This window comes from Oryctolagus cuniculus, chromosome 7, assembly GCF_051225735.1.
Source record: "Oryctolagus cuniculus isolate XC-2025 breed Fujian yellow rabbit chromosome 7, ASM5122573v1, whole genome shotgun sequence".
Classification (NCBI taxonomy): domain Eukaryota; kingdom Metazoa; phylum Chordata; class Mammalia; order Lagomorpha; family Leporidae; genus Oryctolagus; species Oryctolagus cuniculus.
The window spans coordinates 11,406,071-11,427,650 of record NC_142873.1 but is presented as its reverse complement, the minus strand read 5'-3'; the positions used below and the strand labels follow the sequence as shown (position 1 = coordinate 11,427,650).

The following is a 21,580-nucleotide window of genomic DNA, read 5'->3' as shown; positions in this document are numbered from 1 at the left end:
GCCTCTCTGTAACTCTGCCTTTCAAATAAATAAAATAAATGTTTTTTAAAAAAAGGCATGGAGGAAAAAAATATTATCTCATTATTTTGCACATGCATACACAATTTTATTTTAGTTAACTTGTAAATAAAGGTGTATGAATTAAGACATCATAACAATTTTGTCCACCAGTCATCAAATTAGCGAAGGGTTTTATGTGATGATAATCTGGGTTGCTGTTGGATGATGAGAAAGATTCACTTGCTTGTTGCTGGGCACAAATTAGGTGGCCCTTTCTAAAGGACAATTGTGATGTATCATCCAAAAGCTTTAAAATGTTCAACTCCAAGATCCAGGAATTTCCCTCCTAGGAATGCACTCTGGGGAAGTCACTGGGTCCACGCATAAAAAGAAAAGCATGGCTGGTGTTGTGCCATGATGGGTTAATCTGCCACCTGTGATGCTGGCATCCCATAACAGAGCTCTGGGTTGAGTCCTGGTTGATCTGCTTCGGATCCAGCTCCCTGCTAATGCACATGGGAAGGCAGTAGAGGATGGTTCAACCACTTCCGTCGCTGAACCCACATGGAGACCCAGATGGACTTCCTGGCTCCTGGCTTCTGCCTCTCCCAGCCTTGGTAGTTGCAGCCATTTGGGGAGTGAACCAGTGGATGGAAGACCTCTTTCTATTTATCCTTCTCTCTATGACTCTGCCTTTCAAATAAAAAGAAATCAAGTTTGTCTAAAACAGTGGTGTTAATACAGGTGAAAACGCCCGCCTGGGGGCTGCCTGCAGTGCATCATCCCATGTGGGCACCAGTTCGGGTCCCGGCTGCTCCACTTCCAACCCAGCTCTCTGCTGTGGCCTGGGAAAGCAGAAGATGGCCCAAGTAGGAGACACAGAAGAAGCTCCTGGATCCTGGCTTTGACCTGGCTCAGCCCTGGCCATCGCAGACATCTAGGGAGTGAGCCACAGTCCACTTGGAGAAATAAAGGAAATCCTTGACCTTGGGCAAGTGGGGCAGGAGAAATGTACCTGGAGATCTGCACAAACATCATTCACTTCTGGGCCCAACTACCCAAGGGCCCAACGGAACCAAACCCCACACTGGACTGGCTCACACTTACTTTCACTGAGAACTGACCTTGAATCAGATTTAAACAAGAATGGCCTTGAACTGATGTCACTATGGGGCGGGCACTGTGGCATAGTAGGTAAAGCCACCATCCCATGTGGGTGCTGGTCTGAGCTCCAGCTGCTCCACTTCCGATCCAGCTCCCTGCTAATGCACCTGGGAAAGCAGTGGCAGATGACTGAAATCCTTGGACCCCTGCACCCTCATGGGAGACCCCAAAGAAGCTCCTGGCTCCTGGCTTCAGCCTGGTCCCATCCAAGCCACTATAGCCAATAGGGGAGTGAACCAGCAGGTGGAAGATCTCTCTCTCTCTCTCTCTCTCTCTCTGCCTCTCAAATAAAAATAAATTGAATAAAGAAAGAAACAAAGAAAAATCAAGTTTTATTTTAATAAATGACGTAATTGCAAACACAACCCACAGTTTGGCCCCCACTGTGTGGGTTGCATTGGAGCCAATCATCTGTGGGATGAGTTTATAAAGATGCATGCCTTGGAGGGTTCCCAGGTGTCTCCACTCGACAACACAAACTACAGGCCAGAACCCCACATAGTACAGTTCCACAGCTTGCCTGTCCACTGTGCTAACGTGGTTGATCCTCCATGTGAGTTCCAGCCCTGGAAGGCAAACGGAAGGATGCTGCCTTCAGTGGGGCAAGGGGAGGAACCTCCTCAGAGCCTCTGAGACTAAAACCTAAACTGGTGGTCGGCACCGTCTGCAGTGCCGGCATCCCACATGGGTGCCGGTCCGAGTCCCAGCTGCTCCACTTCCCATCCAGCTCTCTGCTATGGCCTGGGAAAGCAGTAGAGGATGGCCCAAGTCCTTGGGCACCTGCACCCATGTGGGAGACCCAGAAGAAGCTCCTGGCTCCTGGCTTTGGATTGAATTAGCTCAGGCCATTGCGGCTAATTGGAGAGTAAACCAACAGATGGAAGACCTCTCTCTCTCTCTCTCTGCCTCTCCTACTCTCTCTGTGTAATTCTGACTTTAAAATGAATAAAGAAATCTTTAAACAAATAAATAAAACTTACACTGGAGCTGTGCTGCGTCCAATTTTGGAACAACTAAAGACACAGGAAAAGTCAGTCCACTGAATCTGAACACACTCCTCTCACCGGAAATCTCACGCAATTTCTCCAAGTTTGCAAACCAGTTTCCAAGGAGATGTTTCTTTTGGTAGAGGGGTCTCTATTCATGATAGTTCACGTGTTATTTCCAAAATACACATACAAAGCACACTTGCACGGGAGACGACTTCATGTGAAAATTCAGTGCAACCTGCAGACACCTTGCGCAGGACACTGGGGCACCGGAGCTACTGCAGATGACAAAGCGAGGGCGGGGGGGGGTGGAGCTGGGGGACCTTTTCACTGATGCCCCCAAGGACGAGGCTTTGTCAGCAAGGCAGCCACAGAGGCTGGGTTTCCCCAGACTCCTCGTGGCAAGTCAGGGAGAGGAGAGCCACCCCTGGAGGGCGCGAGGCTTGACAATCTCTGGTGTCCAAATGCAGTGGACCAGGGCAGGACAGCAGAGCACCACAGGCTAAGACACCCACCTGCACGCGCACACACACACACACACACACACACGTCATCGGACATGACATCCTGACTCTGAGTATTTCACTAACCCACTCAATGACATTCCAGTCAATGGGATTTGGGGAAGGAGAATCCATTCTGGGTGACCCCTAAGAACCTGCTCTCCTAGGCATTCCAAATGACCCTAAATCTACTGCCAAACAGGTGTTTCCAGGGCTTCCACCTTCACATAAAGACTGAACGAGAACATCTCCTCCTCTGGTTTAGAGCAGAGGTCCATTTTTAGATGCCCCAGGATCTGAGAGGCAGAGATCCACATGTAAGTTTCATGAAGAAGTCCCTATTAAAGCTGGGATGGGTGTTCAATTAAACATCAAACGCCACATTGAAACACCACGCACGAGGGTCTCCAGGCAGACTCCTGCATCCAGGCACCAAAGCACCCGCACTCTGTTCTCACAGCTGGAAGGCCGCCATCCACACCCTCGACATGTTTGTGGGGCCTTATCTCCAAGCCAGGCCTTCCACCGTCTCTTCACACGCAAACAGGTCAGCAAAGCACACTTACTCCCTGCAGGAACCATCGCCTGGACACGCACAGGAACTTGATTTCTACCAAGAAAAAGCAGAGAGCAGCGACGCAGCCACCTTTGAGGCAGGCGGCTAACACAATGGGATTGTTGACCCAGCACCTCCCTGCGCATGGCTACTCTCACTCAAGCACGTGTCCACATGCATGCACACATACAACAAACACGCGCACCCATTCACGCCCATGCGCACGCATTCTCATCCCAAAGGAATGGTCAGTTTGGGTGATGTGGTCCACAGGGCTCTCAATAAACAGCCTCCACTCTTCAGATGTCATCCAGATTCAGAAACGTCTCCCCTACGTCAGGACTAGAGAAGAGACAGGTGGATGAACATGACCCTTGAACCTGTCCCAAGCGAACCACGCGGTCAGAATGTGTCTTCACTGATTAGGACTGCCGCTGGGACTGCTCAGAGTTCTAGAAGGCAGGCCAAGCTGTAAGACAGCCTAATTGGATCTTCTGAAAGCTGGGATTCTTTTTGTTTAAGCTCATTACAATCAACAAGGATGTGGTTTCTCTCTCCTCTCCTTCCTCCCCCAGCCCTCCCTTCCTTTCTCCAGAATAAACCATATTACATCTATTCGCTGATACCTAGCATCTGATCAGTCAACCAGCGTGACAGGAAGACATGTTCGCACCTGCAGGAAGTGGCACAGGCTCTGGCACGGGGCCGGTGTGTAGCTGCAACCCACTAGGACTGGTATGAGTGGAGTCGCACCTGTAGGGAAGGCAGCGGGCGGGTGCATGCACACACACACACGCACACGGCGTCACTGGAAGCAGCAGCCGCGGTCCATACATAAACTGTCAATACCCCGTGCGGGAGTCTCTCTGCGACTTGGAGATAATGAGGAATCACCATAGCAACCGTGAACAAGCACCCATATCTCTCCTTGTTTCTCTGAACACAGCTCCCTCACTGCATCTCCAGCTACCAAGACTCACGCTGCTTGAAGGGCACGAGGCAACTAGATCCTGGGGTGCTTCGTCTGTCATTAGTTGGGGCTTGTCTTAAGACATTTTCCTCCCAAAATCAATTACCACTTACGGCCAGGGTTCTCTCCCCTGCATTTGTTTTGTCTTTGCCTCTGGTTGCCAGAGATCCAAAGCTGCTGTCATTGAACGGATTCCTGTTTTCAGAGGTATTCTCGATGGAAAGAAACCTTGAACATAACTGAAAAGATTGCAAAGAAAGCAAAGAGGAGTCACAACAGCAAAGCATTTCATTTTCCAATTCCAGCGGGTGTTTCTGCTGCCAGAAGCCATTGTTGGTGGGCAGCTCTGTTCTCTGCTATGCAGGACTTGGGGGTGAGGTGGGGGGAGGGAATATCTTTGGAGCTTGGGATGAAAAAAGCTGACCTCGGCATCACATGAGCCCTCTGTGCATTACCAGGAAAGGCAATTTCAATTAGACGATTTCTTTTTTTTTTTTTGGGGGGGGGGGGCAGGCAGAGTTAGAGAGAGACAGAGAGAAAGGTCTTCCTTCCGTTTGTTCACCCCCCAAAATGGCCGCTACGGCCGGGGCACTGCGCCGACCCGAAGGCAGGAGCCAGGTGCTTCTTCCTGGTCTCCCACGCGGGTGCAGGGCCCAAGCACTTGGGCCATCCTCTACTGCCTTCCTGGGCCACAGCAGAGAGCTGGCCTGGAAGAGGAGCAACCAGGACAGAATCTGGCGCCCCGACCGGGACTAGAACCCGGTGTGCCAGCGCCACAGGCGGAGGATTAGCCTAGTGAGCCACGGCGCCGGCCTAGACACAGGATTTCTATCTGTGAGCCGGCCCCTGAAGCTTTGTAGACACAACACAGGCAATCAGACTCCTGCAGCCAAATGAGGAAGCGTGGCACAGGCAAAGGCCAGGGTGCTGGTTCAGGCTCCAGCACCAGCTTTCACCCGAGCTTCCAGTCCCTGTATTCATCTCTAAAACAGGCACGTTGTGTCACACCAGCAACATGCCTGGGCTTTACCACTGCGTCCCCTGCTACTCAGTGTTCACCGGGGTCAGGAGGAGGGCCGCCCTGGTCTTGAGGCAGGAGGAGCGGGAGATGGAGATGGCAATTGGGATGCCGCAGCCACTGCCGTTTGCCGGGCACACAGAAGTTAGTCAGGCTCCGTGTGCAGCCACAGCTGTCAGCTTCACTCATCCCAAGTCCTTCAAGGAAGAAGAAGGGGGCCGGTGCTGTGGTGTAGTGGGGAAAGCCGCCGCCTGCAGTGCCGGCATCCCAGACGGGCGCCAGTTCAAGACCCGGCTGCTCCACTTCCAGTCCAGCTCTCTGCTGTGGCCTGGGAAAACAGTAAAAGATGGCCCAAGTCCTTGGGCCCCTGCACCCACGTGGGAGACCCAGAGGAAGCTCCTGGCTCCTGGCTTCGGATCTGCACAGCTGCAACCATTGTGGCTATTTGGGGAGTGAACCAGCGGAAGGAAGACCTCTCTCTCTCTCTCTCTCTCTCTCTCTCTGAACTCTGCCTTTCAAATAAATAAATAAATCTTTAAAAAAAAAAAAAAAGGATGAAGGAGAGAAATGAGCCTGTGAGTGAACAAGGGTGCCGCATCCTTTGGAAGCAGAACCAAAAAGTGTGAGATAAAATGTAATAAAGTTGTTTTTTTAGTCCAAAAGAGTGGAAAACAACCTCTTGAGCACTTTCATGGGTGTCACCTGGCAGGCATCAGGATGGACAAGACTGTCCACTGAAACGCAGGCCTGTGCGTAACGACTTCATTTCAGGAGGCTCAAGGACATGAACAATCTCCACGGAACACAGACACAGCTCAACCCTGGCAAACAGCATCCAAAAATGGCCCATCTGACCCCGCAGTAACTTTGGGCTCCGTTCCTGTTTGCAGTCATTGAATTCCTAATCTGACTTCTACAAACCTCCAAGAAGAGTTCAATTATTAAATTGAGGAGCGGGCATCTGGCGTAGGACTTGTGTCGCTGCTTGGACCCTCACATCCCACGCTGGAGTGTCTAGGTTTGCGTCTCAGCCCCACTCTCCATCCAGCTTCCTGGGAGGCAGGAGGTGAGAGGTCAAGAACTCGAGTCCTTGCCACCCACGTGTGAGGCCCCTGGATGGAGCTCCTGGCTCCTGGCTTCAGCCTGGCCCAGTGCTGGTTGTTGTGGGCATTCAGGGGGTGAGCCAGTGAATGGGAGATCCATCTGTCTGTTCCTACTGGGGGAGAGGGGTTAGCTCCTGACCCACCCTGCCTCCCACCATCACTGAAGGACATGGCAGGCCTGGGACAGCCAGCACACCAGCTTGGATCCGTGGCAAAAAGGCAAGAACAACCAGGATCCAAAGCGCCTGGGAGCACACCAGGCAGCACCTCACCAGGAAGAAGAGAAACAGCTGAGCCCCCACTCTGGGCCACCTCAGAGCCCCAGGCCTACACAGCCCCTCACGCTCAGCTCGGAAATCCCTGTCCTGGTTCACCCAGGAACTGGAACTTCGGGGCAAGGAAGGTGAGGAGACAGGGCAGTGTTGGGAGCTTCTTTTTCCTGCTTATCTGGGAACAGAGTCCCAAAACAGCCCTCAACCCAGAACAGGGGTGCGGGCGGGACAGGACGTGCAGTGGAACCAGGCAACACTGCAGCTCTAGGACTTCTTTTTTTAATATTTATTGATTTATTTGAAAGTCAGAGTTACACAGAGAGAGGAGAGGCAGAGAGAGAAAGAGAGAGAGAGAGAGAGAGAAAACCATTCATCCGCTGGTTCACTCTCCAATTGGCTGCAATGGCCAGAGTTGCACCAATCCGAAGCCAGGAGCTTCCTCTGGGTCTCCCACGTGGGTGCAGGGGCCCAAGGCCTTGGGCCATCTTCTACTGCTTTCCCAGACCATAGCAGAGAGCTGGATGGGAAGTGGAGCAGTGGCTTCCTGCTACTGGGCCCAGGAAACAGCAGGTAAAGGATGAAGTACTTGAACCCCCGCCACCTGCGTGGGAAACGCAGGCGGAGACCCTGGCTCCTGGGTCCTGGCTGTCGTGAGCAGATGGAAGATAATCCGTCTCCCCCCTCTCCTGCCCCGCCTGTCAAATCTTGTATACTATTTGCATAGCAATTGCCCACATCCTCCTATAAACTTAGTTTTTAATACAAGAAATACTTTGGAAATTTTTATTTATGAGATCCAGAGCTTCTGTCCACCTGTTCAACTCTCCAGATGCCCCCAATGGCCAGGGCTGACGCTGGCAGCTGGGAAACATTTTTAAAAATCATGATTGAAAATTCTTGTGAACTCTAAAACGCATCTGGCTTGTCTTCTTAAGAAAACAGCTACTGTGAAAACACGAGGGGCAGGCACTGTGGCGCTGTGGGTGAAGCTGCCGCTTGGGATGTACCCAGCTCATACTGAAGCGCCGGTTCAGGTCCCAGCTACTCCACCTCCCATCCAGCTTCCTGCTAATGCGCCTGGGAAAGCAGCAGCAGACGGCCCAAGGACTGGAGTGCCTACCATCCTTGTAGAAGACCCAGAGGGAGCCCCTTGCTTCTGGCTTCAGCCTAGCCCAGCCCCAGCTATTGTAGCCAGCTGGGGAGTGAACCAGCACATAGAAGACCAATCAATCAATTCTCTCTCTCCTCTCTCTCTCAGCTTGTGTGTCTGTGTATATGCATGTGTGTATGTCTTTCTGTCACTCTACCCATTTAATGTTTTTTAAAGGAAAAATGAAATAATAATTCTACAGGCCAGATGTAAAGCAGACTAAAAGGCAAACACACAGGACCAAGAAAAGACAGCCCTGAAAATGGGAATCTGGATTAGAAACACAAAGAGGGGCCGGCGCTGTGGTGCAGTGGGTTAAAGCCCCAGCCTACAGTGTCAGCATCCCATATGGGGCACAGGATCAAGTCCCTGCTACTCCACTTCTGATCCAGCTCTCTGCTATGACCTGGGAAAGCAGTAGAAGATGATCCAAGGCCTTGGGCCCCTGCACCTGCGTGGGAGACCTGGAAGAAGCTCCTGGCTCCTGGCTTCAGGTCAGCTTAGCTCCGGCCGTTGTAGCCATTTGGAGAGTGAACCAGCTGATGGAAGACCTCTCTCTCTATGTAACTCTTTCTCTATGTAACTTCTTTCTCTCTCTATGTAACTCTGACTTTCAAATAAATAAATCTTTAAAAATTAAAAAAGAACATAATTATCTCTGTAGAACATCAAATCAAGAATGGGGAAGCTAAGCTTAAAAAATCTAAATTGCAGATGATAAAACAAAGTGATGAAAACTGTGAGAAGCTGACTTATGGAGGCAACTGAAAATGGAGAGGCAGCATGTGAATAATTGCCTTTATTTTAAAAAGGAGAAACCAGAATAAATGGGAAGGAAGCTGTCATCAAACATACGATACAGGAAATCTTTCAGGACTACAGACTCTAGTCTGAAGACTGGAAGGCTATACCCTTTTTAATCATTTTTAAAGACCGTTGTAAGCCATTATTGGAATTGAAGAAATCAAATGACGTAAATCAAAATGAAATTGTTTTGCTAAGGCAGACGATTGCAAGACAAAAGTAAAAAAAAATGTAGCAGCAGTTACCCTTAGAAAACAAACTTATCCACAACTGCACAAAAAACTGTCATACACCCAGTGATGATGTTGACAAAAAAATGAACTGGGGCTGGTGCTGTGGCATAGCAGGTTAAGCTGCAGCCTGCAGGGCCGGCATCCCATATAGGCGCCAGTTCGAGACCCGTCTGCTCCACTTCCGATCCTGCTCTCTGCTATGGCCTGGGAAAGCAGCAGACGATAGCCCACGTCCTTACGCCCCTGCACCCATGTGGGAGACCTGGAATAAGCTCCTGGCTCCTGGCTTCGGATTGGCGCAGCTCTGGCCGTTGTGGCCATCTGGGGAGTGCACCAGCAGATGGAAGACCTCTCTCTCTCTCTCTCTGTCTCTACCTCTCTCTGTAACTCTGTCTTTCAAATAAATACAATAAACCTTTTTAAAAATAAATAAATAAATAATTCTTAAAAAATAAAAGAAAAAGAAATAAGCAGGAAGAGTTTAGATGGATAGTTATCACATCTTAGATTAGGGAAGCCTTTCTAAATTTTTTTTTATTTAAAGTCAGAGTTGCACAGGAAAGGTGCGGGGGCGGGGAGGCAGGGAAGGAGGGAGGGAAGGAGGGAGGAAAGGAAAGGTCTTTCATCCACAGTGGTCAGAGCTGCGCCAATCTGAAGCCAGGAGCCAGGAGCTTCTTCTGGGTCTCCCATGTGGGTGCAGGGGCCCAGGCCATAGCAGAGAGCTGGATCAGAAGTGGGGCAGCTGGGGCTAGAACCAGCACCCATATGGGATGTCGGTACCTCAGGTGGCAGCTTTACCTACTACGCCACAGTGCCAGCCATGACCTTTCTAAATTTAAAGAAAAACAAAAGAAAATTAATTTCATAAAGATTTAACCTATAGTTTTTCTTTTTTGAATTTCTTTAAACTTTTATTGAAAATAATTGTACATATTTGGGGTACCGTTTGACATTTCAATACATGCATACAGTATGTACCGACCAAATGAGGTTAATCAACCATTCCCCTACTTTGGCATCAATTTATGATTAGAGACTTAGAGTTCCTTTCTTCTATTGCTCATCAAACATATAACAGGTCATTGCGAACTAAAGTCACCCACTATGCTGGGCAACACTAGGAACTAATTTTTTCTCTGATTCAGTACCCCTTACCCAGGTGCCTCTACAGTTCCCTAACCCAGCCAGGCTCCATTCATCACTATTCTGTGTTCAGGTTGAGGTGGTTTTTATCTGGTGTGTGTGTGTGTGTGTTTAGCATCCACCTATGAAGGGGAACATGCAATGTTTATCTTTCTGTACCTGACTTCTTTCACGTAACATGATGTTCTCCAGTTCCAACCATTTTGCTGTGAAAGGCAGGATTTCATTCTTTCTTGCCTGTGTAATATTCCACTGTGTACGTATACCACATTTTCTTTATCCATTTTAATTTTTTTTTTTTGACAGGCAGAGTGGACAGTGAGAGAGAGAGAGAGAGAGAGAAAGGTCTTCCTTTGCCGTTGGTTCACCCTCCAATGGCCGCCGCGGCCGGCGCGCTGTGGCTGGCGCACCACGCTGATCCGAAGCCAGGAGCCAGGTGCTTCTCCTGGTCTCCCATGGGGTGCAGGGCCCAGGCACTTGGGCCATCCTCCACTGCACTCCTGGGCCACAGCAGAGAGCTGGCCTGGAAGAGGGGCAACCGGGACAGAATCCGGTGCCCCGACCGGGACTAGAACCCAGTGTGCTGGCGCCACAAGGCGGAGGATTAGCCTAGTGAGCCGCAGTGCCGGCTCCATTTTAATTTGTATTCATGTGTTTATTTTATGTATTTGAGAAGCAGGGACAGAGAGCTCCCATTCAGTGGTTCACTCTGCAAAGCCAGCAGCAGCCAGGACTGGGCCTGGGCAAAGCCAAGGCATTTCCAACCACAGGTGAAGGTTATGTGGGCATTAGAGACTGTAGCTTTCAAACAGGTAACATGAGATGCTTACATCTGTGGAGTAGAGTTGTATAATCACATATGCATAATTTTCTACAGGATAAAGACAGATGAAGTATTAAAGATCAGAAGTAGCACTCAGCATCAACAGTGGCCGCAGGGCCAGAGCTGTGGCACAGTGGGTTAAGCCTCTGCCTGAGATGCCAGCATCCCATATAGGCACTGGTTCGAGTCCCAGCTCCTCTTCTTCCAATCCAGCTCTCTGCTATGGCCTGGGAAAGCAGTGGAAGATGACCCAGTGTCTGGGCCCCCTGCACCTGCATGAGAAGATCTGGAAGAAGCTCCTGGCTCTTGGCTTCGGATCAGCCCAGCTCCAGCCATTGCGGCCATCTGGGGAGTGCACCAGCGGATGGAAGAGGGTGCCTGAGCACTTGCATGGAAGAGAACCACTCTGCTGGCAGGCTCTCTCTGTTGGCTGTCAGTGGGGTTACAGAGCCTCTCTCTCTCTCTCTCTCTCTCTCTCTCCCAGCCCAGGCAGCTCAAGGCTGCATCAAGGTCTCGTGTACCGTGGGGAGTGGGTCCTGGGAGCTCACCCCCAGATAGCCATGACCTTCATCACCCTCTCAGACTCAGCTTCCCAGGCATCTCCCTTCTGCTTGGTATTTCTGCCTGTTATACAGTTTGCATTATTTTTAAGTGCAGAAAAAAAATATCTCCCCTGTGACTCAGGGACACCCAAGGCCACTCGGGACGGCCCCGTGGGAAAACCAAAGCGAAAGCCAGACCGGACCGTTCACCGGAGCTCAGAGCTGAACCAAGGTGAACCAGGAGGACTTCAAGCCAGTGGCACCGCACGGCAAGCACTTTCCTGCAGGGAAACTTTGACTGATGTGAACCAAAGGTGGTTCTGTCCGTACAGGAGCATTGGCAGTGCCACTTATACAACCAGTCAGACAGCAGTGCACGTCCTGGTGACGCGCACACACTGCAGAACCACACCATGGACACGGGAGAGCTGGTGACTTGAACCTCCAGCCAGCAGAGGCTAGAGGGAGGCGACGTCTGAAAGGAAACATTTACAGCCAAGTTACTCTTGTTTCTGCTAAAGGGTTAAAGACAGTTCTATTCCAACTGAATATGAATAACGGCAATTTCATAATGTCATCCTCCATGTTCTTAAATACATTTATCTTCAGTGAGTAAATTTATATTGATTTAAAAAAATTTTTCATTTTTGAAAATGAGTGTGCAGAAAGGCTGAGGGACCATTTCTGTGGCACACACACACACACTCACACACACACTCACATACACACACTCACACACACACTCATACACACACTCACACACACACTCACACATACACATACACACACACTCACATACACACACTCACACACACACATACACATACACACACTCACACACACTCTCACATACACACACATAAACACACACACTCACACACACACACGGTGCCTAAGAGTTCCTTTACTTGATCTCTTCGGAGGGAAAAATACAACAGCTACCCTGGAATCCAGTCACATCTCCCTGCTGGCGCAGATGTTTGGTTGTCTGGGGTTTGCCGACTGCTGTTTGCTGAATTAATGTGATTCATCCAACTCGGAAATGAAGAATTATATTGCAGTGTAGCCAATCCTCCAAAAACAAAAGTCTCCCAAGCAGGACTCTGAAATATCCAATTAAATAGCAGTTGTGTTTCTGATCACTCACCTGAAGAGCAGCCTGGCCCAGAAGCCAGGAAGGGAAAATGTGTTCACCTGATACACGGGAGCACCCCCCCTCCCCCCGCCTCCTGAGCAGGCTCGGCGTTCCATTGTGTGCCCACCTGCTGCCCCAGATGCCTATGGGAAAAATGAATGAGAAGAGGTGCTGGGTGTGGTGCTGAGCCGGACAGGGGTGTAAGCCCGCGTTGCATCCCAGGGACAGCAGCGAGGACGACACCAGGCGCTGGAGTCGACACCTTTTACCACCGCTGCCGCTCGTCCGTGGGATTCCTGTAGACATCACCCCATCACACAGATGTGGAAACTGAGCCTGCCCCTGAGCCTCGCCCCCGAGGTCTTAGCTAGAAGCAGCCGAGGGCAGAGCAGGGGGGTTTCAACACAACCTGATCTCGAGGCTCTGCTGCTGAGAACAGGGAACCGGTCTCCAGAATGGGCCGTTGGAAAGGAAAACTAAGACCACGGCGTGACACCACCACACACCAACTAGAACAACTGGAAAGACGGAGTTTGCAACTGGGCAGGATGCAGAGCCTCCGGCGCGCTCACAGGTTCCTGGTAAAAGGCAACAATGACTTTAGGGAGGACTCTACGGTCCTCCTTAAGTCGAACACGCACCTGTTTCCACGACCCAGCGATTCCATCCTAGGAACCTGCCCAGGGCAAGGAAGACATGCCCCTAAAAAGAAGTGTACAAGAATGTTCACAGGGACATTATTCAAATTAGCCAGAAACTGAGGAGGGAAGGACTTTCAAAAAAAAGTGTCCATCAACAGGGAGATGGATCCCATAATGCAGTCTTTCCTTACAATAGAATGCTGCTTGGCGACTGAAAACTAACGACCGAGGTCCACAGTGGCCAGAGCAATCTCTTAGACACCAGGCTGAAGTCAAAGTAGCTGACGCTGTAGACGTCTGTGCATGTGCTGCTGTGAGCTGGTAGCACCACGCACAGAGGGGACAAGCATCAGAGAAGCCATTTCCTGGGTGGGGGCCGTGATCTTGGTAGGAAAAAGGTGTTAAAGAACTCTCCAGATGACACAAAGTGCTCTATGAGTAACCTTAACAGAGGTAGGGGTTACACAGGGCACGCCTTTGCCAAAATGACCGAACCGAATACTTGAGATCCATGGATTTCTACTACATGTAAAATTTAACTGGAAAAATGTAAACAAAAAATAATAAAGAAATGGGGCTAAGGGGCTGGCGCTGTAGCGCAGTGGGTTAAAGCCCTGGCCTGAAGTGCTGGCATCCCATATGGGTGCCGGTTCTAGTCCCGGCTGCTCCTCTTCATCCAGCTCTCTGCTAATGCACCTGGGAAAGCAGTAGAAGATGACCCAAGTCCTTGGGCCCCTGCACCCACGTGGGAGACCTGGAGGAAGCTCCTGGCCCCTGGCTTCAGATCAGCGCAGCTCTGGCCGGCACAACCATCTGGGGAGTGAACCAGCGAATGGAAGACCCCTCTCTCTCTCTCTGCCTCTACCTCTCTCTGTAACTCTTTCAAATAAATAAATAAATTTTTTAAAAATGGGGCCAAAATGCCTTCCTGCTTAAAACCAAGACAGTGGTTGTGCAGAGATGAAATCAGAAAGGAGCATAACCCTGCAGGGGGCACGCTGGTCTCTCCAGCCTTGCTGACCCTCGGCCACGTGTCAGCCATGGATCTACTTTGCCCACCATCCTTCATTCAACAAATTCTTTGGTAGCACCTGACAAACAGGCAGAGTCTTAGGCCCCGGAAAACAGCAGAGAGAGTGGACGACAAAGTCTCTGCACCTCGGCAGACATTGTAGACCATGGAAGGCAACCAGGCACCAAGCACCTTGTGAGACCGACTCAGCCACGTCAGGGATATGAACAAGCAACCCTGCTCCTAAACCCACACATTTTAAATCCCTGAAAACCAGACGTTTTCCTGAGAAAAGCATCGTGGGCACAGTAGCAACTAGGACTGCCTGTGTTATTGAAAATCTTGATGTGTGCGCTTGTGTCTAAGACGGGCGAACAGTTACAAGGTAGAGGGGAGGCAGGGGTGTAGCTCAAGGTTCAGAGGGCAACATCCCACACCGAGTACCTGGGATCGACACTTGGCTCTCACTCCTGACTCCAGGTAGCAGTGATGGCTCAAGGAACTGAGTCCCTGCCACCGATGTGGGAGACCTGGGCTGAATTCCTGGCCTCTGGTTCCAGCCTTGACACAGCCCCAGCTGTTGCAGGCATCTGGAGAGTAAACCAGTGAACAGGAATGCTCTCTCATATGCTCGCTCGCTCTCTCTCTCTCTCCCCCTTCATCCTCCCACCCCTCGAGTAAGTACCTGCATACATGTGAAAGGTGCTGGTCTTCACTGGGCAAGAGATAAGGATGGCAAATAACCCCTGAGAAGATGACATCACTATACATAAGAATATTACAGCCACGTGGGACCCCACTGCAAACCCAGGGATGAAGAGGAAGGGACCCTACGAATACAAATGCTGAGAGGATGTGGAGTGAACAGTCCGCTCCACACAGGATGCACACGCGTCCTCTCCGTGTGACCCGGCTACAGCACCCCTGGTCAACAACCCAAAAGAAATTAAAATATCTGCTCCCTTTAGCGTGGCACTGTTTATTACAGCAACTCGCAACAGCAGAAAACTGAAAACAATGCAACTGTACAAAATTAAAGGATGTATTAAAAAAAAGAAAACTGACGGCACATTCATGCCAGGGAACACCACGTGGCCAGAAAAAGGGCTGAACTCAATCTCACAGCAGCATGAGTGACTCTCAAGTGCACCATGCAAATGAAAGACACCAGGCGCCACGGCCAGGTAGGTGCTGCAGGGCTCCATCTATGTGGCGTTGTGGCTAAGCAAAGCTGCATCGCATCAGCCATCACAGGTGTAGGGAGGGAGGGAGGGAGGGAAACTCTGGGCTAGGCAAATCTTAGACACCATCAGTCCTGGTGCTGTTCCCATGGAAGCATGGGTCAAGCTCACCCCTGTGCACTACATTTACTACATGCAAATTAAATAAATAAACCTCGATAAGCCTGACTCAAAGGTAGCTGGAATGCACTGGCCTTAGGACAACCCTTTCACAGGCTCGGGGAGGTTATCAATAACAACCGCAAAGACCTTGACAATGGCTTGTTTTTCTAACCTATCAAGCCACCGCAGCCCATCATCTGGCTCCAGGCAGTCCCACTCAGTCTTTTTTGTTTTGTTTTGTTTTGTTTTGTTTTGTTTTGTTTTTTGTTTTGTTTTTGACAGGCAGAGTTGACAGTGAGAGAGAGACAGAGAGAAAGGTCTTCCTTTGCTGTTGGTTCACCCTCCAATGGCCACCGTGGATTATTTTGGAAAGGAAAGCCCCATCCCAAGGAACCAGGTCCAAACAACCTCCCAGTGACATTGGCTCGCGGGAGGGTGTGGGAAAGTGTGCAGATAGGAAACCGCAACAGTTGCACGGAAAGAAATGGACAGAGGAAAGAGACCCACAGCAGATTCACGTGGGCACATGGCGTGTCTGAGCACAGATCCTACGCTGCAGGTAGGTGCCGGCTATTCCCAGAGGAGAGGACCCTTGGAGCCACCGTTCAAGACAGAATGTGCTGAGTCAAACCCGCCCCTGGCCCGACCTGGTGCTCAGATCTGTGTGCGCCCAGCCCCCGGCCGCTCAGCACAGCCCCTCTGAGAGCAGCCCCAGGGGACCGAGTTCCAGGCTCAAGGGCGCCAGCTCAGTCGCCACCTTGAGTTTGTAGACCAGTCTCACCCGCCCTAGACAACCCTGGCCTGTCACTGCACCTCACTCAAGCCTGGTGCTCAGCGGTGGAGCAGCATCCCATCTGCAAAGCACTGGAGAAATGCAACTTCCTCCTGTCTCCCACTCCCTTTCTTCTCCTCCCAGAAAATCGCCATGGAAGGAAGAAAGGCACAGCCTGTGTCTGGAGAAGAACTTCCTCGATGCGGTTCCACGAACCCTCTTGCAGCATACTAATAAAGACATCCATCCCTCCGACCCCCTCATGATGTATTAATGCAGACCCACTTCTCGACGCCCAGAGAACATGGATGTGCCCGTTAACGGGTGAGGGTGCCCTGGAAGACACGCCTCCCGAGCTGAACATCTGACAGGAGTTCAAAGGCAGACCTAATGTAAAATTCCTATTTAACAGCTTTGAAGAATTATTTTTATAACTCATTCAAAAAAATTTAAAAAAAAAGCCAACTGGAGGCAGACGTGGCAGAGGGATAAGGCATTTGTGTTACTGAGCCTATCTATTGGATACAATCTACGGTGCCAATATTTGCTTCCGATAACAGCAATAAGGCAAATAATATCAACCCTATAAATAAAGTAGAAAACAACGCGTACTTAACATGCTGAAGTACACTCTTCCCAAGAAGAGATCAGAGGCGCCCCTCTGTAGCTGCCCGTTGAAAGTGTTGAGTTTTGCCACTAAATGCGCTCTCGGTTTCTTACTAATTACACGAAATCAGAGACTTTAAATAGCCTACAGGGATCCCGAGAAATGATTTTTAAGTTAACTAGCTGGAGCATCAGAAACGTCATTTGAAATTCCAAAGTCAAGATGGTGCTAAATAAAGTCATCAAAGCGGGAGAGCTCTAAACGGTTCCGAAAAGGATCGATGAGCGGCCGGCGCTGCGGCAGCCCGGCTTTGCTTGTCGGGAGCGAGCATGCGTGCCCAGAAGCTCGAGTGGGCCGGGCAGGGGCTCGGCCAGGCGCCATCAGCCTTCACGTCAAGTGTGTCTCAACAAGAGATGCGCAGATGGCAAGAAACCACGGCAGAGTCGGGATGTCAGCGGCTTCTTTGCAGAAGTACGTCACAATGTCACTGCTGTGTTAGAAATCAATTGCTGCTGAGGCTGCTGTTGTACAGTGGGTAAAGCCACCACTTATGGGACCCGCATCCCACGTGGGCACCAATTAGCTGCTTCACTTCCGATCCAGCTCCCTACTACAGGCATGGGAAAAGCAGCAGAAGATGACCCAAGTGTGTGGGCCCCTGCCACGCACATGGAAGAAGCTCCTGGCTTCCTGGCAGCCATCGGGGAGTGAACCAGCGGATGGAAGATCTTTCTCTCTCTCTCTCTCTCTCTGTAACTTTGACCTGCAAATAAATAAATAAATCTTAAAAGCATCATTTGATGTGTGAGGATTACCATAATCAAGAGAGTTAAATACATCGAAGGATTCCTTCTTTTATTGAATCCTTGGATTGTTAAAACTTTCTGTTGAGAACTTTGATTCAGAGAATGGGGTAACTTTTAAAGATTTATTTATTTATTTGAAAGGCAGAGTTACAGACAGGCAGAGGCAGAGAGAGAAGGAGAGATCTTCCACCCACCGGTTCACTCTCCAAATGGCTGCAGTGGCCAGAGCTGGGCCAATCTGAAGCCAGGAGCCAGGAGCTTCTTCCAGGTCTCCCACACAGGTACAGGGGCCCACACACTTGGGTCATCTTCCACTGCTTTCCCAGGTGTATTAGCAGAGAGCTGGATCAGAAGTGGAGCAGCCAGAACTCGAACAGGAGCCCATATGGGATGCCAGCACTGCAGGCAGCGGCCTTACCCACTATGCTACGGTGCCGGCCCCGGGGTAACTTTTTAAATGAGAACATAAATGATCTTACCAATAAAAGATTCTAGCAAACAAAATTTCCTTTGAAGTACTCTAAATATCCTCCATCTTCCTCCTTGATCATCCGTATATTCTACATACTAATGACTTAGGTGTGTTTGGGCCATCCTCCACTGCTTTCCCAGGCCATTAGCAGAGAGCTGGACTGAAAGAGGAGCAACCAGGACTCGAACCGGCGCCCATATGGATGTTGACACACAGGTGAGGTTTTGCTTCTTTTTATTTATGTCAGGCATTGTATTCATCAGCTTTTCATTACTACAGTGAAATACCTGTGGCAGGATACCTTTGTAAAAGAGAAAGGCTCATTCTGGTTGAAGGTTCAAAATCCAAAAATCTGCCAGAGGCCTTAGCCCTCATTGAGGGAACCCTGGGAGATAGCAAAGTGCATGTGAAGGTAAGACCCCACGGGAGCCGGGGCACAGAGGGGCCTGGGCCCAAATCCAGACTTTGAACACCACCCTTGCAGGAGAAGTCCCTTCCAAGGGCACACCCCCAGTGACCCGATTCCACTAGGTCCACCTTCTAAAGTTCCATCACCTCTAGCAGAGCCACCTGGAGACCAAGCCTGACACGTGGGCCTCTGTGACATTTAACATCCAATCCGCAGCAAGTATGTCTCCCATCCACAGCATTGTTCACGTAATTGCACTTGGGGGCCACCCACAGAAAGATATGGCTAGGGTCAGTGTTGTCCTGCATTTTCAAACTCACAGAGTCCAGCAAGGACTCCTCAGCCTGTTCCCAACATGTCTCTTGGGAGCACAAGCTCACAAGACAAAGAACACCGAGACCAAACGCCCAAGTTCCTGGGATCATCAGCAACACAGGAAAACTAATTCAGAACTCCCAAGGCCATGTCTCAACCTTCCACAGGCTTTTCTGCTGCTCTTAATGGAAACTAAGTACAGGTGTTCGCTATAGGGGGTGGGTGACCCCTTAACTATTAAAGATCTCTGCAGTGTAACCTAAAGTACACAAAGCAAAAAAACACTTAAATCAGTGCAGGTGTCCACGATTAAGCTAATACAAGTGAGTGCGCCACATAGCAAAAGCCGTCTGAAAGGAGAGGCTGATCCAGGGGAGTGTGTACAGGACCAAATTAACCTCCCCTTCACCAACAAAGTCCTGCAATTCTTTTTTCAAATTTATTTTATTTATTTGAAAGACAGAGTGACAGAAAATGAGAAAGTGAGGGAGAGAGGGAGTGAAGGGGGAGAGAGAGAAGGAGGGAGGGGAGAGAGGGAGGGGAGAACAGAAGGAGAGAGAGACAGAGAGAGAGAGAGACTGACTCTCTCCATCTTCTGGTTCACTCCCCAAATGGCCCCAATGCCAGAGCTCGGCCACGTTGAGACCTAGAGCCTGGAGCTCCACCAGGGTGGCATCCACGTGAGTGTCAGGGACCCCAGGACTTGAGTCATTTCCCACTGCCTTCCCAGGTGCATCAGCAGGGAGCTGGCTGGGAGCTGGCGGAGCAGCTGGGATTCACACTCTGATAGGGGAACGCCAGCATCACAAGGGTTGTCTTAACACCACAGTGTTAGTCCCCAAACACTGCAAATTCTATACATATATAATTCTATACAACAAGACAGCAAGTCTCCCCTTATTCTGTAAGTAAGGTCTATTTGCATGTTTCTAATGAATTTAACTTACTAACATTATTATGCTTCCCTCTTGAATGTGCATTTGTTATATAAGTTACCAAAGGTATAAAACCTGAAGTACTAATATTTAGAAGACAAAAAAAACACCTGTACATTAGAACGGACCCCTACAGTGACGGAGCCGTGTTCACCTGTAACAGCAGGTGCGCCTCCTTCCTGGCAGTTCCCTGTGCTGGCTTCCATCTGGTACCTCAACGTTCCTGGACAGAGTTTTCTCTGCAAGCCCTCCGTCTCCCTCGGTCTTAGCAATGCCCTTGGCACACTGCCTGGTAAACCCGAAACCATTTCTCTCCTGATAACATAAACAAGGGCCTGACCATCTTCTGTGTAAACCAACATTGCATGAGTCCCACTAGAATAAACGCTGCTTTAATGTCAAGTCCTGGAAATAACTCCAGAGAGCAGAACCCCAAACAATGACAGTTTTTCCTGTCTCATTTAGGGCAAGATGCCATAGGGGGAAAAGTTTTTTTTTAAATTAAACCTATGAACATCTACTCTGATGAAATTTCAGACTTGAAAGTTTCTGAAGAAATGTGAAAGTAAACCTACAAAAACTAAAGTAGAATTGGCACCTGTTGTATTTCCATTTCAAAAATATCATTGTATAGAGACAAAAATGAACTATTGAAAAAGATTGGCAGGCGCCGCGGCTCACTAGGCTAATCCTCCACCTAGCGGCGCCGGCACACCGGGTTCCAGTCCCGGTCGGGGCGCCGGATTCTGTCCCGGTTGCCCCTCTTCCAGGCCAGCTCTCGGCTGTGGCCAGGGAGTGCAGTGGAGGATGGCCCAAGTGCTTGGGCCCTGCACCCCATGGGAGACCAGGAGAAGCACCTGGCTCCTGCCTTTGGATCAGTGCGGTGTGCCGGCTGCAGCACGCCAGTGGTGGCGGCCATTGGTGGGTGAACCAACAGCAAAAGGAAGACCTTTCTGTCTCTCTCTCTCTCTCACTGTCCACTCTACCTGTCAAAAAAAAAAAAAAAAAGATTAAAGCATAACATCACAAACTTGGGCAAATATAAAGCTTCCTGCTTGGTTAAAAATCTGTCACTACCATCAAAACCATAATGTTATTTTTCTCAGTGATCAGAATGCCAAATAATTTAATCTTTAATTTTCAAGTTCCTGGGAACATCCTTTTCTAGGTAACAATGGCCAGAAGTGATCGGCTCCAGCCAGCCCAAGATCCTGCCAGAATAACTAACTACTGAGGACCTGTGAGGGTGACTCCTACCTCCCCAGCAGTCCTCGGTCACCGATTCAGGTACCTCTGTCCCCCACGTTCCTGGGGCACACACCTGAGCCGGGATGGGCTGGCGTCATAAAGTTAGCCCTGTGAATTCCGTCCAAATGGGAAAAATGAAGAACAATGCAAGGTCATTCTCTTGGAAACTCGACCCTATCAAAACACACTCCCCAAATGCAGTCAGGGGGATTCTGAACCCAGATCTGATAAACTTGCTTCTCTTCATTTTGTGCTGTTCCTGGGGACGCAGCTGGCTGGTATAGGTTGTAAGACTCGGGAATCATCACAGCTTCTCGGAACAGGGGTCACACAGCTCAGAGGGAGAGCAGACACACCGGCAGGCAGTGTGCGCACCAGCACTGGGACAGGAAGGGAAGGGGGTCAGGTCCGAGAAGGAAGCTTCCTCCCTCCCCCAGTGGGACAGGGGTGTACCACTGCAAGGACGCCCTCCAGAGAAGCCCAAAGGGTTCCTCAGACACGGCAGTAAGTGTGTTCTCCCAGTGAGGACAGCGCAACGGAGCAGAAAAGACGTCAAGGAGATCGCCACCAAGTGCAAGGAAGACCCTGACTTGTGCTTTTCAGAGTGAAAGTCAG

General features: G+C 50.0%; 1 protein-coding gene across 3 annotated transcripts in view; it reads right to left on the bottom strand.

Moving 5' to 3' along the window:
* PTPRN2 (protein tyrosine phosphatase receptor type N2) overlaps positions 1-21,580 on the bottom strand; it is a 1,109,078-nt gene that overhangs the window by 851,157 nt on the left and 236,341 nt on the right. The window contains exon 1 of one of the 3 annotated variants that reach the window (XM_089336861.1): positions 16,786-16,807. The exons of the other annotated variants lie outside the window; for them this stretch is intronic. Coding sequence (XP_089192987.1) covers positions 16,786-16,792 — 7 coding nt within the window. The 5' untranslated portion in view covers positions 16,793-16,807. Of the gene's footprint in view, positions 1-16,785; positions 16,808-21,580 lie in introns of those variants that run through there. 3 annotated transcript variants of the gene reach the window in all.